General features: G+C 41.0%; 1 protein-coding gene across 6 annotated transcripts in view; it reads right to left on the bottom strand.

Moving 5' to 3' along the window:
• The window catches only part of KDM4C (lysine demethylase 4C), a 398,538-nt gene that overhangs the window by 62,653 nt on the left and 318,774 nt on the right, over positions 1–17,111 (bottom strand). For all 6 annotated transcript variants that reach the window (XM_042243436.2, XM_004004373.6, XM_042243438.2 and 3 more), the window contains one exon: positions 6,172–6,357. In XM_042243436.2, the coding sequence (XP_042099370.1) occupies positions 6,172–6,357 (186 nt within the window). The remainder of the gene's footprint in view (positions 1–6,171; positions 6,358–17,111) is intronic.

The following is a 17,111-nucleotide window of genomic DNA, read 5'->3' as shown; positions in this document are numbered from 1 at the left end:
AGATTATTATGCACAAGTCTAAGAAGAGTTTGTCTTTTGGTCATGACAAACTTTACTAACTGAACAGAAAGGGGGTTAGCAATACCTCAATGGTTACAGAAAAAACATCACCAAACCCTGTTAATCACAAAGACACGCAGATCAGGGTGACGAAGAGGGTTTATGGAAATGAAAACATTCAGATCATTGCTGGATGAGTGTTAGCGTTAGTTGCTCAGTTGTGTCCAACTCTTTGCGACCCCATGGACTACAGCCCAGCAGGCTCCTCTGTCCATGGGATTCTCAAAGCAAGAATACTGTAGTGGGTTGCCATTTCCTTCTCCAATAAATTCTGGTTCTTTTTCTTAAAAGCATGAAGGGGACAGAGTCAAGCCATAGGATGGAGCTCCAAACTTAAGGGGGGAAAAGAAAAAACCAAAAGATGACGGATTCATACCATGGGTTGAATCAAGAGACAACCAGATGATTATTGAGAACTAGTCACAAGTGAGAGTTTGGTTTCCTTTCACTGTGGCCTTCCAATGCCAGCTCGAAAGCAGTTGACACATCAACTTAGCAAACTCAAACTTTTCTCTTTTAGAACCAGCACAAATGCTACCTCCTCTGTGAATGCCACCTGACTGCCCCAGATAGAATTAGTGACTTCCTTCCAAGGACTCTCAAAACATTTAACTCGTATCTTTATTTAGCCTATCTTCTTAGGGAATAGAGCACAGGAGCTAAGAGCCTTGCTTCTACATCAGAGTGCTTGGTTTTGACTCTGCATGTTCACAGTGTGACAGAAGTATCAAGAAGAAAATTACAGTCAACTGGTACCTGCTGGATCTGTAAAAGGCTAGAAGCCATGAAGATGTCCAAAAGCATCAGTGGGAATGTACAGTGGGAGTGACTGAGTGAGGTCTCTCTGTGTCAATCTATAATCAACCTGAAACACTGCAGACCCTTTTTGTAATTAATGAATTCATATAAAAGTGTTCCTGATTTCTTAATATTTTTTATCATTTGGTGTTTTCTCAATAACCAATACTGAAAGTATAATATGCTATACAATATTTTAGGGTTTAGAATTTAGGGGCCTTGATCACCCAGTGCTCCACATACTGGCAAGGTGAGAACTGTTTCTGCACACCAAAGACGGTATTATTGTTAGTGCTGACAGATATTCTCACCCCATTACCACCCAAGTGTTAGTTACACAAGCATGGATTAACCAGAAGGGCTGCCTTGCTCCAAGTCCTTCACCAAATCCTGGGCAATGCAGGTGTCCCATCCTGTCCTGAGCCATGCACAGTGATGGCAGGAAGGAGTTAGTGAAACTTGCCTGGGCTGCTGACCTGAAGACACAAGCAGGGAAAGAAGTCAGCAAGTGTTGAGCAAGGATTCAAGTTCTATAACAAAGATGAATGCTACATAGAATAGATCATGAAGGTGAGCTAAAAGAGACAAGAGAACCTTTCAGAGTGGGAGGAGCCGATACAGAAGCCAACATAACCAAATGTGTAACACGTGCTTGATAAAAGATACTCAATAAACACTACCTCTCTTGTGTCCACTAAGCTCATTCCCTAGCATTAGAGAGCTATTTCAACAAATTTATACCAAGCAGCTTCTATGGATTGCTGAGTACTCATGTATGGATGTGAGAGCTGGACTGTGAAGAAGGCTGAGTGCCGAAGAATTGATGCTTTTGAACCGTGGTGTTGGAGAAGACTCTTGACAGTCCCTTGGACTGCAAGGAGATCCAACCAGTCCATTCTGAAGGAGATCAACCCTGGGATTTCTTTGGAAGGAATGATGCTAAAGCTGAAACTCCAGTACTTTGGCTACCTCATGTGAAGAGGTGACTCATTGGAAAACACTCTGATGCTGGGAGGGCTTGAGGGCAGGAGGAGAAGGGGATGACCGAGGATGAGATGGCTAGATGGCATCACTGACTCGATGGATGTGAGTCTGAGTGAACTCCAGGAGTTGGTGATGGACAGGGAGGCCTGGTGTGCTGCGATTCATGGGGTTGCAAAGAGTCGGACACAACTGAGCGACTAGACTGAAATGAACTGAATTTGAAAGATAAAACACTGGTTAAATCTACTAAATATAATGATCTAGTTAAAATAATAGAAAAAAATGAAAAAATATACCAAACAGCAGGAAAAAAAAGTTGACCACTAAGACATTTTCTCTACTCAAATTCTTCCTCTTTTTTTGAATAGGTGTCTATCCCCGTATTAGCAGCCACAACTTAGAAAATGATAAAGGAAATAAATTTCTCAAATGTCTTTGACAGGAGAGGGTATTAAGACAAAAACGATGTACCTTATATAAGACTGTGTATTAGAGGGGCCCTGCTTTTTACAATGTATTAATGCATAACGTACAAGGAATTCTGGAGCTCCAATACTGCATACATGGAACAAACACTATAATCTAATATGAAAGTTTATTGAAGTAATTTGCTTGAAAAAAATCTGTGCATGCCATCTTTCTCAGCTCTGCTGCCTTCCGTTATTCAGGCATCTCTTCCACTGGACACCTGTCTAGTTAACTCAGGTGTGAGGAGACAGTCAGTGGCTGTACTTTGCCGGAAGTATAAAATTTGTGAGTAGTTCACTGTTTGCTTTGAATAAGAAATGCTTCCAAAGCTCCCAGTTTCAAAACCACTTTTACCATATTGTGTTCTCTGTCTTTTCCTTACAAACTTCCGTTCAACATGCATGCAAGTGGGTTAGGAATACATCCAATGGAACCTTCAGAAATAGAGCCCAGAAAGAGGCCACAGTGGATCCTGGCAAAGGATGGTCAAGTATCACAACACTACTGACATTATCACATGTGCACATACACAAGCACATATGAATAAAACCTCATACTTGCAAGAAAGCAGGTACCGGTCAAAAAACATATGTTTGACAAAAATACTGAAAACTCTATACTAAAATTTAGGTTAAAATAACAGGGACCAGAGATGGGGGTGGGGGTGGGGGTGGCTAGCGGTGCACTTACTATAACATGCTCCTTTCTACTTCAAGAATTTGAAAGCTGGACTCCTTGGTGGTCCATTTGTTAAGAACCCACCTGTCGATGCAGGGGACAAGGGTTCAACCCCTGGCCCAGGAAGATGCCACGTGCCACGGAGCAACTAGGCCCAGATGCACAACTGCTGAGCTCACATGCTACAAGTACTGAAGCCCTCGCACCTTCGAGTCTAAGCGGCAATGAAGATCCAGTACGGCCGTAAGTAAATAACAATAAAGAATTTGAAAGCTACCTATTTTCCCAAATACTATCATTCTAACCACAGAGTATGCTTATTGTCCAATGGAAAAGTGCATTATAATAAATCAGATGAAATTTCTGTACCATTATCCAGAGTGATTTTATACCCAAAGATCAACAACACTGAATAAGCTAGTGTATTTACAATAATTTATGGCATTAAAGGAGAAGTAGAATTTACTTTAAAATGGTCCTTATGGATGCAAAAAGCAAATAATGGAAAAAGCAAAAAAAAAAAAAAAAAAGTAAAACTGGAGTACTGAAGTAACTGTAGTTTTATACTTCATTTCACCTAAATTAGTCAAGCATCCTCTACTCTCAGGAACGCCTGTGATGGGTTGCCACGTTAGCCTGGACTTCATCTCACGAGTTTTTTCACTGCTATGATTCAGCAGTTGCCTATTACTACCGAACAATCTCAGCATGGTCGAGAACACAGACAAACTACATTTCTGCCTCTGGGGAGCGTATCCCCCGGCATTCACAGCTTACACAAAGAGAGATACTTGAGTGAAGTTCAATTTTTTTACGCTTCAAAAAGGAAAGAACATTTAATGCAATAAGGGTAATTACAATGCTCTTAACCAAAGTTCCCAGATTCTACAGATTCCCTCAAGTTAGCTGTCAAACATTTTTGGGAGGAATCCATATCTGAAGTCTAATTAAGAATAATGGATAAGTATTAGCTACCAGGAATGTATTTCATAAATCCAGTGTTCACAGTGCTTCAGCCTAGAGAATTTTGCAAAGGCAATTTATGAACACTAAAATGTTTTCCTCATAGAGAAAGCCCACCACATGTAATGCTGTAAATTATATGATTTCCTCCCAACCCATTACAAAGTATACCAAGTTCTGAAGTGGTCTGTAGGGAAGAATAGTTTCTAAATCATCTCAAAGTCAAATATTTTCTCTTTCATCATCATTTATGAAACACATTAGTAACATAAACCTGACTGAACCAAACACATCAGAGTTAAGAGGAATGAGGTCCTGATTAAACACCTGGATCTCTTTAACAGCAACTTCAATATAATCATCAGTAACCACAGAGCTCTGAAATATTAAAAAGGGAATATATGATCCCAAGCAAAGGTTCAAATGAACACCTCTAGTGCCACTTGAGGTTTGGGGTGTGGAATTCAACGAATAGTAGACTATGGGCTGAAAATATGTTTACATTCCAGCACCTGTCGCTCATTAACTGAATATTTGGGCCAAAAACTGAACCTCTCTGAACTTGGGCTTCCTATCCTTGAAGTACGGATAGCATTACTCATGTGGCCCAGTTCACAAAGGAATGGAGCAGCAACAGTGGCAGTGGAAGTAATAAAAAAGAGAGAGCAGTAACACAGCTTTCATCTTCTGAGGGCTTACAGTGTGAGGTGAACTGAAAACCACACGATAAGGTGGGCATGCCATTGTAGACGAGGAAGCCGAGGCTCAGCGAGAAGAACTCACACACGGCTGTACGTGTGCTCCTGGCAGAATGTAAGTGCGAACAGCAACATCTGACTCCAGAGGCTGTGACCTGGTTCACATCTCAAAACGTATCCTCATGAGTCGTCTGACGAGGTAATGTTAGCGACTGCACTGTAAATGGCAAAGTGCCAGTAATGCAATATGTTATTAGTGTAATTTTTTAAAGTTGCTAAAGTGGGCTTTCTGCTGAGTACATGTACTATTCTTAGCAAGAGCCTATCAACTCAAGAAATTAAGGAAAAAACACCAATGAATATGTAACTTGAGACCTAGGACAATGGAAAATAACTTTAAATTAGACATGACAGTTTGTGACGTCATTTTCTACATTTACACATTCACAGGCATCCTCACAAAGACCCAACCCACAAACATCAAGTACTTCTCAAGACACCAGAAGAAGCTGCTGGAATCAAAAAGCTGAGAGATGTATTGTATAGGGGTCATAGCTCCCCAGCCCACGGTAGTGACCTGGCAGGCTGCTCATAGGAGGTAAGTAGAGACATGGGACAAGCATGTGAGGCTGCAAACAGTCTGTGGCCAAGCTTCCTGGGACCTTCAGCACATTAGTGAAACTGAGGGTCAATAGGATGCTTCAGCCTCTTCACTGAAAGCCACAGACAATGATGGTGATCAGGAAAGCTAACCAAGGCATAGCAACCATCTGCACTGTCTGAATGATTCTAAGCCTTTGAAACAGAGGAAACAGTCCATTCACCAAGGACAGGTAAACTGAATTACAGTTGAATTCACGTTAGTTTGTTGCAAACATTCTTTTCCTAGAAACAGGTTCAATCCTGAGTGAAATGGAAAAGGCAGAAAATGCTGACATGTGTACTTCTCTTCTCCATTTCTGCTTTTCTGAGCCTGTCCTTACTCCTGCTGGTGCCTCTGCGCTGCCTCTAGCTTATCCCATCTCAGGCAGCATATCCTTCAATGTTTGTGACCACCCTCTCCCTCCCTTTACTGTGTTACTGCTCTTTGTTTTTTTCTAGAAGAGAGGAAATAAACCCCCAAGACCAGAGTGTACAAGTGTCTGGATTAAACACTGCAGGATCTCAGGAGATGTTTTCACATCAGTCTCTTCCCAGAAATGCTCTCCCACTCATTCTGGATATGTGCAGTGGATAATCTGTACAACCATACTCGGCAGCCCTGTATACAGACCCCAAACCAGAACAGCCACAAAGACTTTTATCCATTCATCTGCTGCATCTAGCATGTGCCAGACACTAATGGGTCTTGGACAAATACTAGTAAATAGTAACGTATAATCCCTGTCCTCAAGAGACTTACACGCTAGACACATCATCAATGAGTAGTAACGTTACGGAGCAGAGCATGCTAGACTTGGGGGATATACAGGAGGGGATTCACATGCAGTCTTGGCATCAGCAAAGGGACAGCAGGCCTTACCACGTGTGGGTTGACCTTATGTCGGAAGCACGTGATGTTCACCACATATGGCCAATCATCAGGCTCCATCAGCACCCCAGCAGCATGAGCACACGTGACGTGGAAGGAGGCCGGGCAACGCCCGTAGGAACACTGGATGCAGGCTCCAGAGACCTTCTTAACCCGGTGTCTGCAGAACATGCACTTCTGGAGGATTAAAACAAAGAAGACTGTCAATTCAAACTCTGTTAACTCAGCGAATGCCCACATTCACAGCGTAACAACTTTTAGAGAGGAAGAACACTGATGATATCAGCAAGGCCTGATCTCCAGGGGCCCTAGTGGTGAGACTGACTATGGCAATACAAGCCACATACCTTCAAGGAAACATGCCAGTATGGCCACATCTTACAAGACATGTGCTGGAACGCTCCTTGCGGTCAGGAAAGCCAAGCCCTTCTGCACATGCTTCTCCATGCACAGAACTGAGGGAAAGGCCCCCTGGTTGCTCCTGTAAGTCATCCATGAACACTGAAGCTATTTCTCTTTTACCGCCTGCATGGCGGGCTTTTCTGTACATCAGACAGGCACATATTCTCCTAAATTAGATGAGGTCTTCAAAAATACCCAAATAGCACACAGATGGGCTAAGGTTTCTATCTACAAGGAAATGTAAAATGTTAAACGGGCCACTGTGGAAACTACGGCTCAAGTGTTTAATAATCCAAATCTGAACCCTTCATGACTGAAACAAAAATATGCTTCCCAAAGTGAGAAAATTGGAAATCACCCCAAAGGGCATAATTTTGTTGGATATCTACGGCTGACTATGCCTGGGAAAGAAAGAATGGAAATAAAAACAGCAATAATAATTACCACAATCTGAAAATTAAACTGCATACAATTAGCCCTAAACGTTATCAGTACATTTGTTATGAGAGATGGAAAAAAAAATCCAACAGCTTTACTAAATACAAGATTTTTGAACTAATACTTGATGATTAGGAAAAAAGAGTTGTAGGACAATGTAGGATCAGGTTCAGAAAGCAAAAGAAACAGAATGATCAAAAAGCTCAAATTCTCTTTTCTAAGGATAACGTCTGCAAGCTGACCAATTGTTGGTGAAAATGCTTTTCTTTTATAGGCACCTTTTCCTTCCTGAGACAAAAAAAGATACTTGCACTCAATGCCCTTAGAGGACCGTAACATTTTATCACCAACTTGCATGATACAGGATGCGCTAAACTTCTAACTCTTCTTTGCCCTCACATCTGATCAGCATCTTCAGTCTTATAGACTCTGCACCTTAAGCTTATTCTGCTTTCACTCTACTCATCTACACCAGCTGCCACGATCTTGGTCCATGGTGTCTTGCCCAGTGTAATAATGGCCTCCAACTGGATCTCTTCTTTTATTTCATGTCATTTTGATTCATCTTCCCAAATAACTAAAATAAGACCCATTATAATATGAATAAAAGCATTATTTAACATCTTGATATCTCTGTGGCAAATTCTTGGTATTAGGTTCAGTATATTCCTGGTAATTCTTGGTATTCTGGTATCTTTTTTCTCAACTCCAACCATTCAAAATATGATGACAGGTAAAGCAGCACGACCTCATATCAGAAACCCCAGGCATAATCAGATAATCTTTTAAGAGCCTAATCATACCACAGTGAGGTCAGTGTTTGAATAAATTCAGATACTGACAGATGTATGAAAGGAGAAATCGCTTCCTATTTTACTAATTAAACAGAATCAAGAATAAGGAAGAGTATTATGACTTAGCTAATTAATGAATTGATAACTCCAAGCTTCTCAGCCTCTCCTAAAATTAACTTCCTCAATAAACAGCAACTCCAGAAAGAAGGAAGGAGACAGACAGTATACATTTAAGCTCAGTATACATTTAACTCAATCCTTGGAATTTTGTAAGGGAAATGCCTCCTTTCCCAGGAAGACCGGATGGGGTGATTTCTAAGGATAGATCCATAATCCTTAGAAAGTCATCCCAACTGCAGGCTATTGTAATACCATGCTTTAGAAGATGTTTATTTCCTGGAGTTGGGAAAATTGACCTAAACATTAACAAAGTTCTTGCAGAGACAGAGAATTCTGCAAAACTTGGTAGAGGAGCCATTTTGTATGCTGTAGTACAGTCGACATAGCACTTCCGAACCCCTGTTTCACTTTTGTTGTTGTTCAGTCGTTCAGTGGTGTCCAACTCTTTGCGACCCAATGGACTGCAGCACTCCAGGCTTCCCTGTCCTTCACCATCTCCCAGAGCTTGCTCAAACTCATGTCCATTGAGTTGGTGATGCCATCCAACCATCTGGTCCTCTGTTGTCCCCTTCACCTCCTGTCCTCAATCAATCCCAGCATCAGGGCCTTTTCTAATGAGTCCGTTCTTTGCATCAGGTGGCCAAAGTACTGGAGCTTCAGCTTCAGCATCAGTCCTTCCAATGAATATTCAGGACTGATTTCCTTTAGGATGGACTGGTTTGATCTCCTTGCAGTCCAAGGGACTCTCAAGAGTCCTCTCCAACATCACAGTTTTGCTTGCTTGCTACTAAACCAACTGTGCTTCACCCTGGCTGGAGCATCTGTGGCAATTTGACACCTACACTGATGGGCTATGGGATTTAACTCAATAGGGTAAAGATAAGGACACACAACACTTCCTAGAATGTTGCAAAGTAGAATAAAATTAAGTACTATGAAAGAAGTAGAAATAAAATGCTATATGGAACTAGAATGACCAGAGCAACGAGGGTATGCTTGGGGGCAACAGAAGGAAGAAGGCTTTAAAGAAATGCAACACTGACTAGATCAAGATAGCAGACAGCCCCTGCTATAAACTCTCCATTCCCAAACCCTAACTAAATAAAGAGATATGAAAAAGAATGAAACCACAACAGCACTAACTAACAAAAAATGGAGCACTTAATTTCAGGGACAAGAGCCTCAGTAAAAACTATTCCTAGGTATCTCTGTGGAGGCAGTTCTGGCAAGGCCAATGCCAAGAGTAAAAGCAAATAATTAAAATAATTAAAATGTATTAAAAATTTAAATAATTAAAATCTTTCCCAATGTGTTAAAAAAAAAAAAAAAGACAAGTGACCCATTGCCAAGCCAGCTCTATGGTCCACCCTGCCCCCACTCATCACCAGCAGGTGAAGTAAACGATCTGATCTGAACCTGAGTACTGTGAGCTGAGCTATCATTCGCCAGCAGGACAAGTGGATTCTCATTTGGGCTAAGAGAAAAAAGTGCACCCAAGGACGCAACCAGAATACAATCATATACTTTAAAAATCACGAACACTTGAAGGAAAACAATGCCATGAACAAGAAGTGCTATGCTTACAGAAAAGTTGGCCTAAGGAATCAGGTAATGGGAAACAGACGATTAGTTAAAAGAGATGTAGTACATATTTTGATAGATATTCCAAACTATATTCCATCAACTAAAAAACAAAAACAGTAACAAGTCACAGTTCTAAAATTAAAAATATTATTGTTAAAAAAAAAAAACCAAGATGTGTCAAGTTCTGGAATAGATCCCAATGAAGATCAAATTAGCAACTGAAAGATGGAGCCCAGAGACTGCACAGAACACAGAAGAAAAGATCAAAAAGGAGGAAAATGAAACACAGAGGCTACGAGTATGGAAAAGAGACCCAGATGTCCTACTGTCTCTCTAAGAGGCATTCTAGATGAAAAGACAAAGAGAAAATAACAGAAAAAATTGTGACCTGAAGAAAGACCCAACAAGTAGGACTGATTTTTTAAAATAACCTAAACACATCTTAGATTTCCAAATAAAGAGAGAAAATTCCCAAATCTTCCAAAGAATAAAAGAGAAAAATCAGATTACCATCAGATCTCTAGTCTCCAACAGCGAGTGCTAAAAGACAATGAAACAATGTTTTCCAATTTATAGAGGAAAATTAAACTAAGTCTACATCCAGCCTAATTTTCTTTCAAACATTAGGGCAAACAGATTTTTTTCCCCACAGTCAAGGATCAGAAGTATGCAAGAAGAACTAAAGATTAACCAAGAGGCTAAATATGTGGATAAATCTAAATGAATATGGACTTTATAAATAATAATAGTAATGTCCTCTGGGTTTGAAATACAAAGAGAATTTGAATAGATGACAATTTGCATGTATGGCAAAAGTGGTAAAAATGAAGTTAAATAAACATTAAATGTTCTAATGTTCTTGAATTGACTGGGAAAAGATTAAAAGCGCCAAAAGTGGAAAAAAAAAAAAAACAGAATAAGGAAAAATAATAAATTCAAACAAAGACATGAAAAGAAAGAAACAGAAACACAGAATGGGTGGAAGCAAAGGAAAAAAACACACTGGAAATTCGCAGAACTAAACCCAATCATTCAGTATGTTAAGTGTAAACAGACTAATTTTTATCCTATAGACTAGGGTAGTGAACTTTTTCTTAAAGTGCCAGATAAATATTTTAGGCTTGTGTGCCAGACAGTGGCAGCTGCAACTACTCAACTCGGCACTGTGTACTTGAACTGAACAATATGGGGATCAGGGACACCCCCAACCTCTGCACAGTCAAAAATCAAGTAACTTTCGACTCACCCAAAACTGAACTAATAATAACTTACTGAAGCCTTAGTGATAACATAAATAGTTGATTAACACCTATCTGGTATGTTATATGTTTATATATTCTTAAAATAAACTAGAGGAAACATTATTAAAATACTCATAAAGAAGACAAAATACATTTACAGTACTGTACTCTATCCATATTTAAGATTATGTCATCTGTTAATAAGATAAATTGTTAGTACCTACACCAAATTGTCTCCTATGATATGAAACACTGTAGATGTTAATCGTATCACTAACACTAGGCATCAAAAATTAAAAGACAATGTTTTAAAAATTCATATTTATTTACAAGTATAATGATTCACGCGTTAACAATGAAGAAGCAGTAATATCATTGCTTTATGACACCCTAGTGTAATGCACGGGGTTTGTGTTTGGTCTGTTTGTGTAACATATGAAAAATGTTAACTTTTTATAATAGATTTCTGTATATTTAATGGTAGTAAATGATAAAATAGACTAGTATCTACTAGTATCTGTGATCGTTTATGCATTCACGACATACCTAACTGTTCCTTAATTTTTTCCCATATTTCTAAACTACGTGGTTCATCTGCAAATTTTTTCAAATTGATGCAAATCTCCAAAAATTTTTACAATACCTGTACTGAAAAAAAATCCACAGATACATGGACTACGCAGTTCAAACCCATGTTGTTCAAGGGTCAGCTGTAGTGTAAAAGCAGCCACAGATAATCCACAAATGATGGGCACGGTCATGTTGTGGTTCATGGGGTCATGAAGAGTAGGACACGACTGAGCAACTGAACTGAACTGAACTGATGGGCACGGTCGTGTTCCAATAAAATTTTATTTACAACAAGCACAGGCCCTAGTGTCTGACCCTGCAATAGGCCACAGGCACATATTTGAAGTGAGCTGTGAAATGATAGAATTATTATTTGATTACCTGGTAGCTCAGATGGTAAAGCGTCTTCCCGCAATGCGGGAGACCCGGGTTTGATCCCCGGGTCGGGAAGATCCCCTAGAGAAGGAAATGACAACCCACTCCAGTATTCGTCCCTAGAAAATCCCATGGATGGAGGAGCCTGGTGGGCTACAGTTCATGGGATTGCAGAGAGTCGGACACGGCTGAGCAACTTCATGGATTCTAACAGCAAGGTGGATAAAGAACAGACTGGTGGAGAAAGATACTCTTATGAAACCACAGGATGATAAGGACTTGGACTAGGCAAGTGGCTATTAAGAGGAAGCTAAATGTTAAGTGTTTTTTACTCTTATCCTTTGTTGACAGAGATTCTATATCCTCCTTTAAATAGAGCTACTCACACAAGGCCAGGGCTGGACACTGTCTGCTGTGGGAAAGAACCTCTCTATCATCTGCTTATGTCTTGAAATAGAAGAAGGTTGAGGTGACACCAATTTCTAGAGGGATGGGGATTGAAGAGAACTTGTGAACAGTAAGATTGCTGGGCACTTAAAAGCACAGAAGGTTTGGAAAGACAGGGCCATTCTTCCTGCAGTTCCTCTTTGAGGTGGCAGTGACCCACTGGGAAAGGAATGAGGAACCAATTTCTGGAAAACAATTAATAAGAGGTTTGAGAAATTCAATGACGCAGCCTAGAGGGCCATCACTTGGGGTGCTCCTGAACAAGCAGAGGAGGTGCTGATGTCCAAGGGAGACCAACACAGCATAGCAGAAAAGTGCTGACACAGAGGACCCTACAGAGTGACAACGATAAGGTGTCATCCGCCTTTACGGTTTTCTAGAAAGGATGCCTGGGGCATAAGAGCTGCTCAATGTTTGTTGAAATCAACTAAATCTCAGCAAGTACATTTCGATCAAGTTATAAACTTGCTCACCTGTTTCCTCATCAGCGAAAAAGGATTCTACACATAACTATGCCACCAGAGATGTCAGAGGACTTCAGAATCACTGAGAGGCCTGCCTAAAACATAGATCATGGGCCCCACCCTCAGAGTGTCAGTGTGTCTGGGCTGGGGCTATTGAATCTGCATTTCTGACAAGTTGCCACTGATAATGATGCTGCTGACCCAGGGATCACACACTGGGCTGGAGGGTTAAAGGGTTAAGGGGTGCCGATTATTCTGAGAGCCTTTAGTATAAGGAAATTCAGGAGGTACAATATTTTTCCATCTATTCTGCTGTGTCAAGGGCTGAGAGAATCCTCAGGCGAGTATGATTTATAGAGCACTGTACTTTTCTTGGGGGACAGGATTTCCATACTTATTCCAATGGTATAAGCTATTAAGGCTCCTAATGGGTTGAGGAATTAATGAAGTATCCGGCAATGAGGCTTTGTGTATCATTAGATTCTTAGCGTGCACAGCCTGGCAAAGGGCATCAAAAAATGATGAGCTGTGAAGGAGTCAGAGGTTCAAATCACATCCTCTTCCCTTTTCTTTCTTAATCTGATTTGTAATATGATTTCATTGTTGTTTTGTCAACTTTGCGATCGTTTTGCTTCCATAAATAAGCCTCCAAAAGAGGCACAAGTACTTCTAATTAGTATTTCCTAATCAGGCAAGTATCAAGCTGATATTACCTAATTTCTTTTTTCTTTTGCTTTCCAAAGATACTTTTGCCAGGTAACTCCATGGCAAGCTAACATTTCCAGTTCCAAAAGGGAATCAAGTTGGACTCAATGGATATCACTATTGTTGCAGGCAAGTCAGAGGACTGAGGTTGAAACTTTGATTGTACTCCACATCCTTACATATATATTTTAAAACAGAAACTTCCTTTTCTTTTTATTCTACCTGTAAAATGTATGCTCTGCTCATTAGTACTCATTAAGTCAATCACTCATGCACCAATAATGGCCAGCACTGGGGGAACACTACATAATGAAGCCTAAAGATCTACGGCAAGGAGCTTGCAATCCAGGGAAGGAGACAGACAAGTAAACAACTCAAGCAGAAGGAAAAGCAGAATGTAAGAACTGTCATATGAAAGCAAGATTCAGAAGGGGCAGAGAGAGGAGTAGATTGTTACTGAAAGAGATCAGTTTACCCAGAGAACTAAAGAGTGGTTGGGGAAGGAAGGAGTAGGGAAGGTTAAAAACCGAGGTCTCCACGGTGAACTCACACTGCAGGCGTGGGCTGCTATAGTGAGGGGCAGCAATTCACATGCAGTCTCATGCCACTTGGGCCAGACAGAACTGTTCTGCTTTCAGCAGTCTAAGGATGGTATTAATACAACCGGCAGACACCATGAATTGATACAGTAAAACTCAATTCTGAATACTCGTGCATCAGCTCATAACATGGCGACTATTCTGCCTCTCCACACCCCCATCAAGAAAAGTTATTTCTACTCTTCAAGTTTAGAACATTAAAATAAATGGCTCACAATTTATCAAGTGTGTTGAATTAAATCCCTATTTATGATATGTTTCAGAAGCCATTTATCTTATTACTTTTAGTTTTTGAGATTCACCCCACAAAAAGTGAGATGCTAAGAAAAAGGCAAGAGCAGGCAGGAGAGGAATGGACAGAGGGTGAGTTCAGCCAGGCCAAGAGATGGAGCTAGAAAAGCAGGCAGAGGTGGCGGGGATCAGACAGAGGCTATACTCACTGAAAATAAGCAAGGGAGGCATTGTTGGCCCCAGGAAACATTAAATAAGAATCACAAAAGGATTCTATAACTGAAAAGGCCACAGCAGTTCAGATACAAACTGACAAATTAACAGATGACTCTTGAAAAGTATCATGTCAACAGCCCAGTCACACTTCTTTTAAAAAAAATTCTGGATCAGCAGAAACACCAAAGATCACGCAACAGGAATCTTTCGGAAGCATCTTTTAATTGCAGTCCTAGAACACTGACTGCACATAGTAGGTGCTCAATAAAGATCCACTGATTAAATGAAGGATTGTGTCCTTATTATACTGTAGTTGCTGTTGTTCAGTCACTCAGTCATGTCCAACTCTTTGTGACCCATGGACTGCAGCACACCAGGCCTCCCTGTCCCTCACCATCTCCCAGAGTTTGCCCAAGTTCACATTCACTGCACTGGTGATGCCATCCAGCCATCTCATCCTCTGACATCCTCTTCTGTTTCTGTTCTCAATCTTTCCCAGCATCAGGGACTTTTCCAATGAGCCGTCTGTTCGTATCAGATGACCAAAATATTGGAACTTCAGCTTCAGCGTCAGTCCTTCCAGTGAATATTCAGGGCTCAACTCCCTTAAGATTGACTGGTTTGATCTCCTTGCTGTCCAAGGGACTCTCAGGAGTCTTCTGCAGCGCCACAGTTTGAAGGCATCAATTCTTTGGCGTTCTGCCTTCTTTATGGTCCAGTTCTCTCCAGTTCTCACAAACACACGTGACCAGTGAGAAGATCGTAGCCTTGACTACATGGACCTCTGGTGGCAGCGTAACCTCTGCTTTTCAGCACACTGAGTTTGCCATCACTTTCTTGCCAAGAAGGATCCACCTTCTAATTTCATGTCTGCTGTCATCATCCGCAGTGATTTTAGAGCCCAAGTGAAAGAAATCTGTCACCACTTCTGTCACTTTCCCCTTCTATGTGTCATGCCGTGATGGGGCCAGATGCCATGATCTTAGTTTTTTTTACTACTTGGCCTTAAGCTCTCCTCCCTCACCCTCATCAAGAGGTTCTTTAGCTGATCTTTGCTTTCTGCAATTAGAGTGGTATCACCCACATATCTGAGGATGTTGATGTTTCTCCCGCCTATCTTGATTCCAGCTTGTAACTCATCTAGCCCGGCATTTCTCATGATGTACTCAGTATATAGGTTAAACAAATAGACAGCCCTGTCATACTTCCTCATATATAACATGCCAATTCATTCTTTTAGCTATCTCAATATCTACTAAATGTCTTTTATATAAAAAGCATTTTGAAAAATGCAAAAGGAGGTACATAAATGAAAAAAATGTGCTCTGAGTATTCAAGAAGCTTAATTTGGCATACAAAAAGAGCTGTGATAGAGTTCAATTCAGTCTCTCAGTCGTGTCCAACTCTTTGCGACCCCGTGGACCGCAGCATGCCAGGCCTCCCTGTCCATCACCAAATCCTGGAGTTTTCTCAAACTCATGTCCATTGAGTCAGTGATGCCATCCAGCCATCTCATCCTCTGTCATCCCCTTTTCCTCCTGTCCCTAATCCCTCCCAGCATCAGTCTTTTCCAATGAGTCAACTCTTCACATGAGGTGGCCAAAGTACTGGAGTTTCAGCTTTAGCATCATTCCTTCCAAAGAATATCCAGGGCTAATCTCCTTTAGAATGGACTGGTTGGATGTCCTTACAGTCCAAGGGACTCTCAAGAGTTTTCTCCAGCACCACAGTTCAAAAGCATCAGTTCTTTGGTGCTCAGCTTTCTTTACAATCCAACTCTCACATCCATACATGACCACTGGAAAAACCATAGCCTTAACTAGACAGACCTTTGATGACAAAGTAATGTCTCTGCTTTTGAATATGCTGTTTTTCTAGGTTGGTCATAATGTTTCTTCCAAGGAGTAAGTGTCTTTTAATTTCATGGCTGCAGTCACCATCTGCAGTGATTTTGGAGCCCCCTCAAAATAAAGTCAGCCACTGTTTCCCCATCCATCTACCATGAAGTGATGGGACCAGATGCCATGATCTTCGTTTTCTGAATGTTGAACTTATTTAAGCCAACTTTTTCACTCACCTCTTTCACTCTCATCAAAAGGCTCTTTAGTTCTTCTTTAGTTCTTCTCTCTTTACTGACAGAGTTATAGAACAAATTTATGGTTGCCAAAGGGAAGGATGGGGGAAAGGATAGTGAGTGCGTTTGGGATGGACATGAACACACTGCTATATTTAAAATGGATAACCAACAAGGACCTACTGTACAGCATAGGGAGCTCTATTCAGTGTTAAGTGACATCTTGTATGGAAGGGGAGTGTGGGGGGAGAATGGATACATGTATATGTATGACTGAGTCCCTTCACTGTTCACCTGAAATATTATAGCATTGTTCATTGGCTATATCCTAATACAAAATTCAAAGTTTTTTAAAAAGAACTAGCCAAAAGTATTGCCATGGTCATCAAAATAAGCAAGATGAAGGAGCCTGGAAGGAGACATGGCTGGACTAGCAGAACAAAGGTGAGGCCAGCATGTGCGCCTGAGCAGTTAGCTGCCTGCACCCCTGCCCCTCACAACACTCTCTTACTAAGAACAAGGCGTAATGGAGGAGGGACTTCACAGCCGCAGAGGTGTACACACACACAGGACAAGGGAGGTGGCGTGATTCTACTTGGATGGCTCATGCCAGGTGGCAGGAGGCTCACACAGGTGACCTGTGCACCACTCTCAACCAATGGCGACAAGTC

The sequence above is a fragment of the Ovis aries genome, chromosome 2 (assembly GCF_016772045.2).
Source record: "Ovis aries strain OAR_USU_Benz2616 breed Rambouillet chromosome 2, ARS-UI_Ramb_v3.0, whole genome shotgun sequence".
NCBI lineage: Eukaryota > Metazoa > Chordata > Mammalia > Artiodactyla > Bovidae > Ovis > Ovis aries.
The sequence above is the reverse complement of the archived record's forward strand: the minus strand, read 5'-3'. Positions and strand labels throughout refer to the sequence as shown.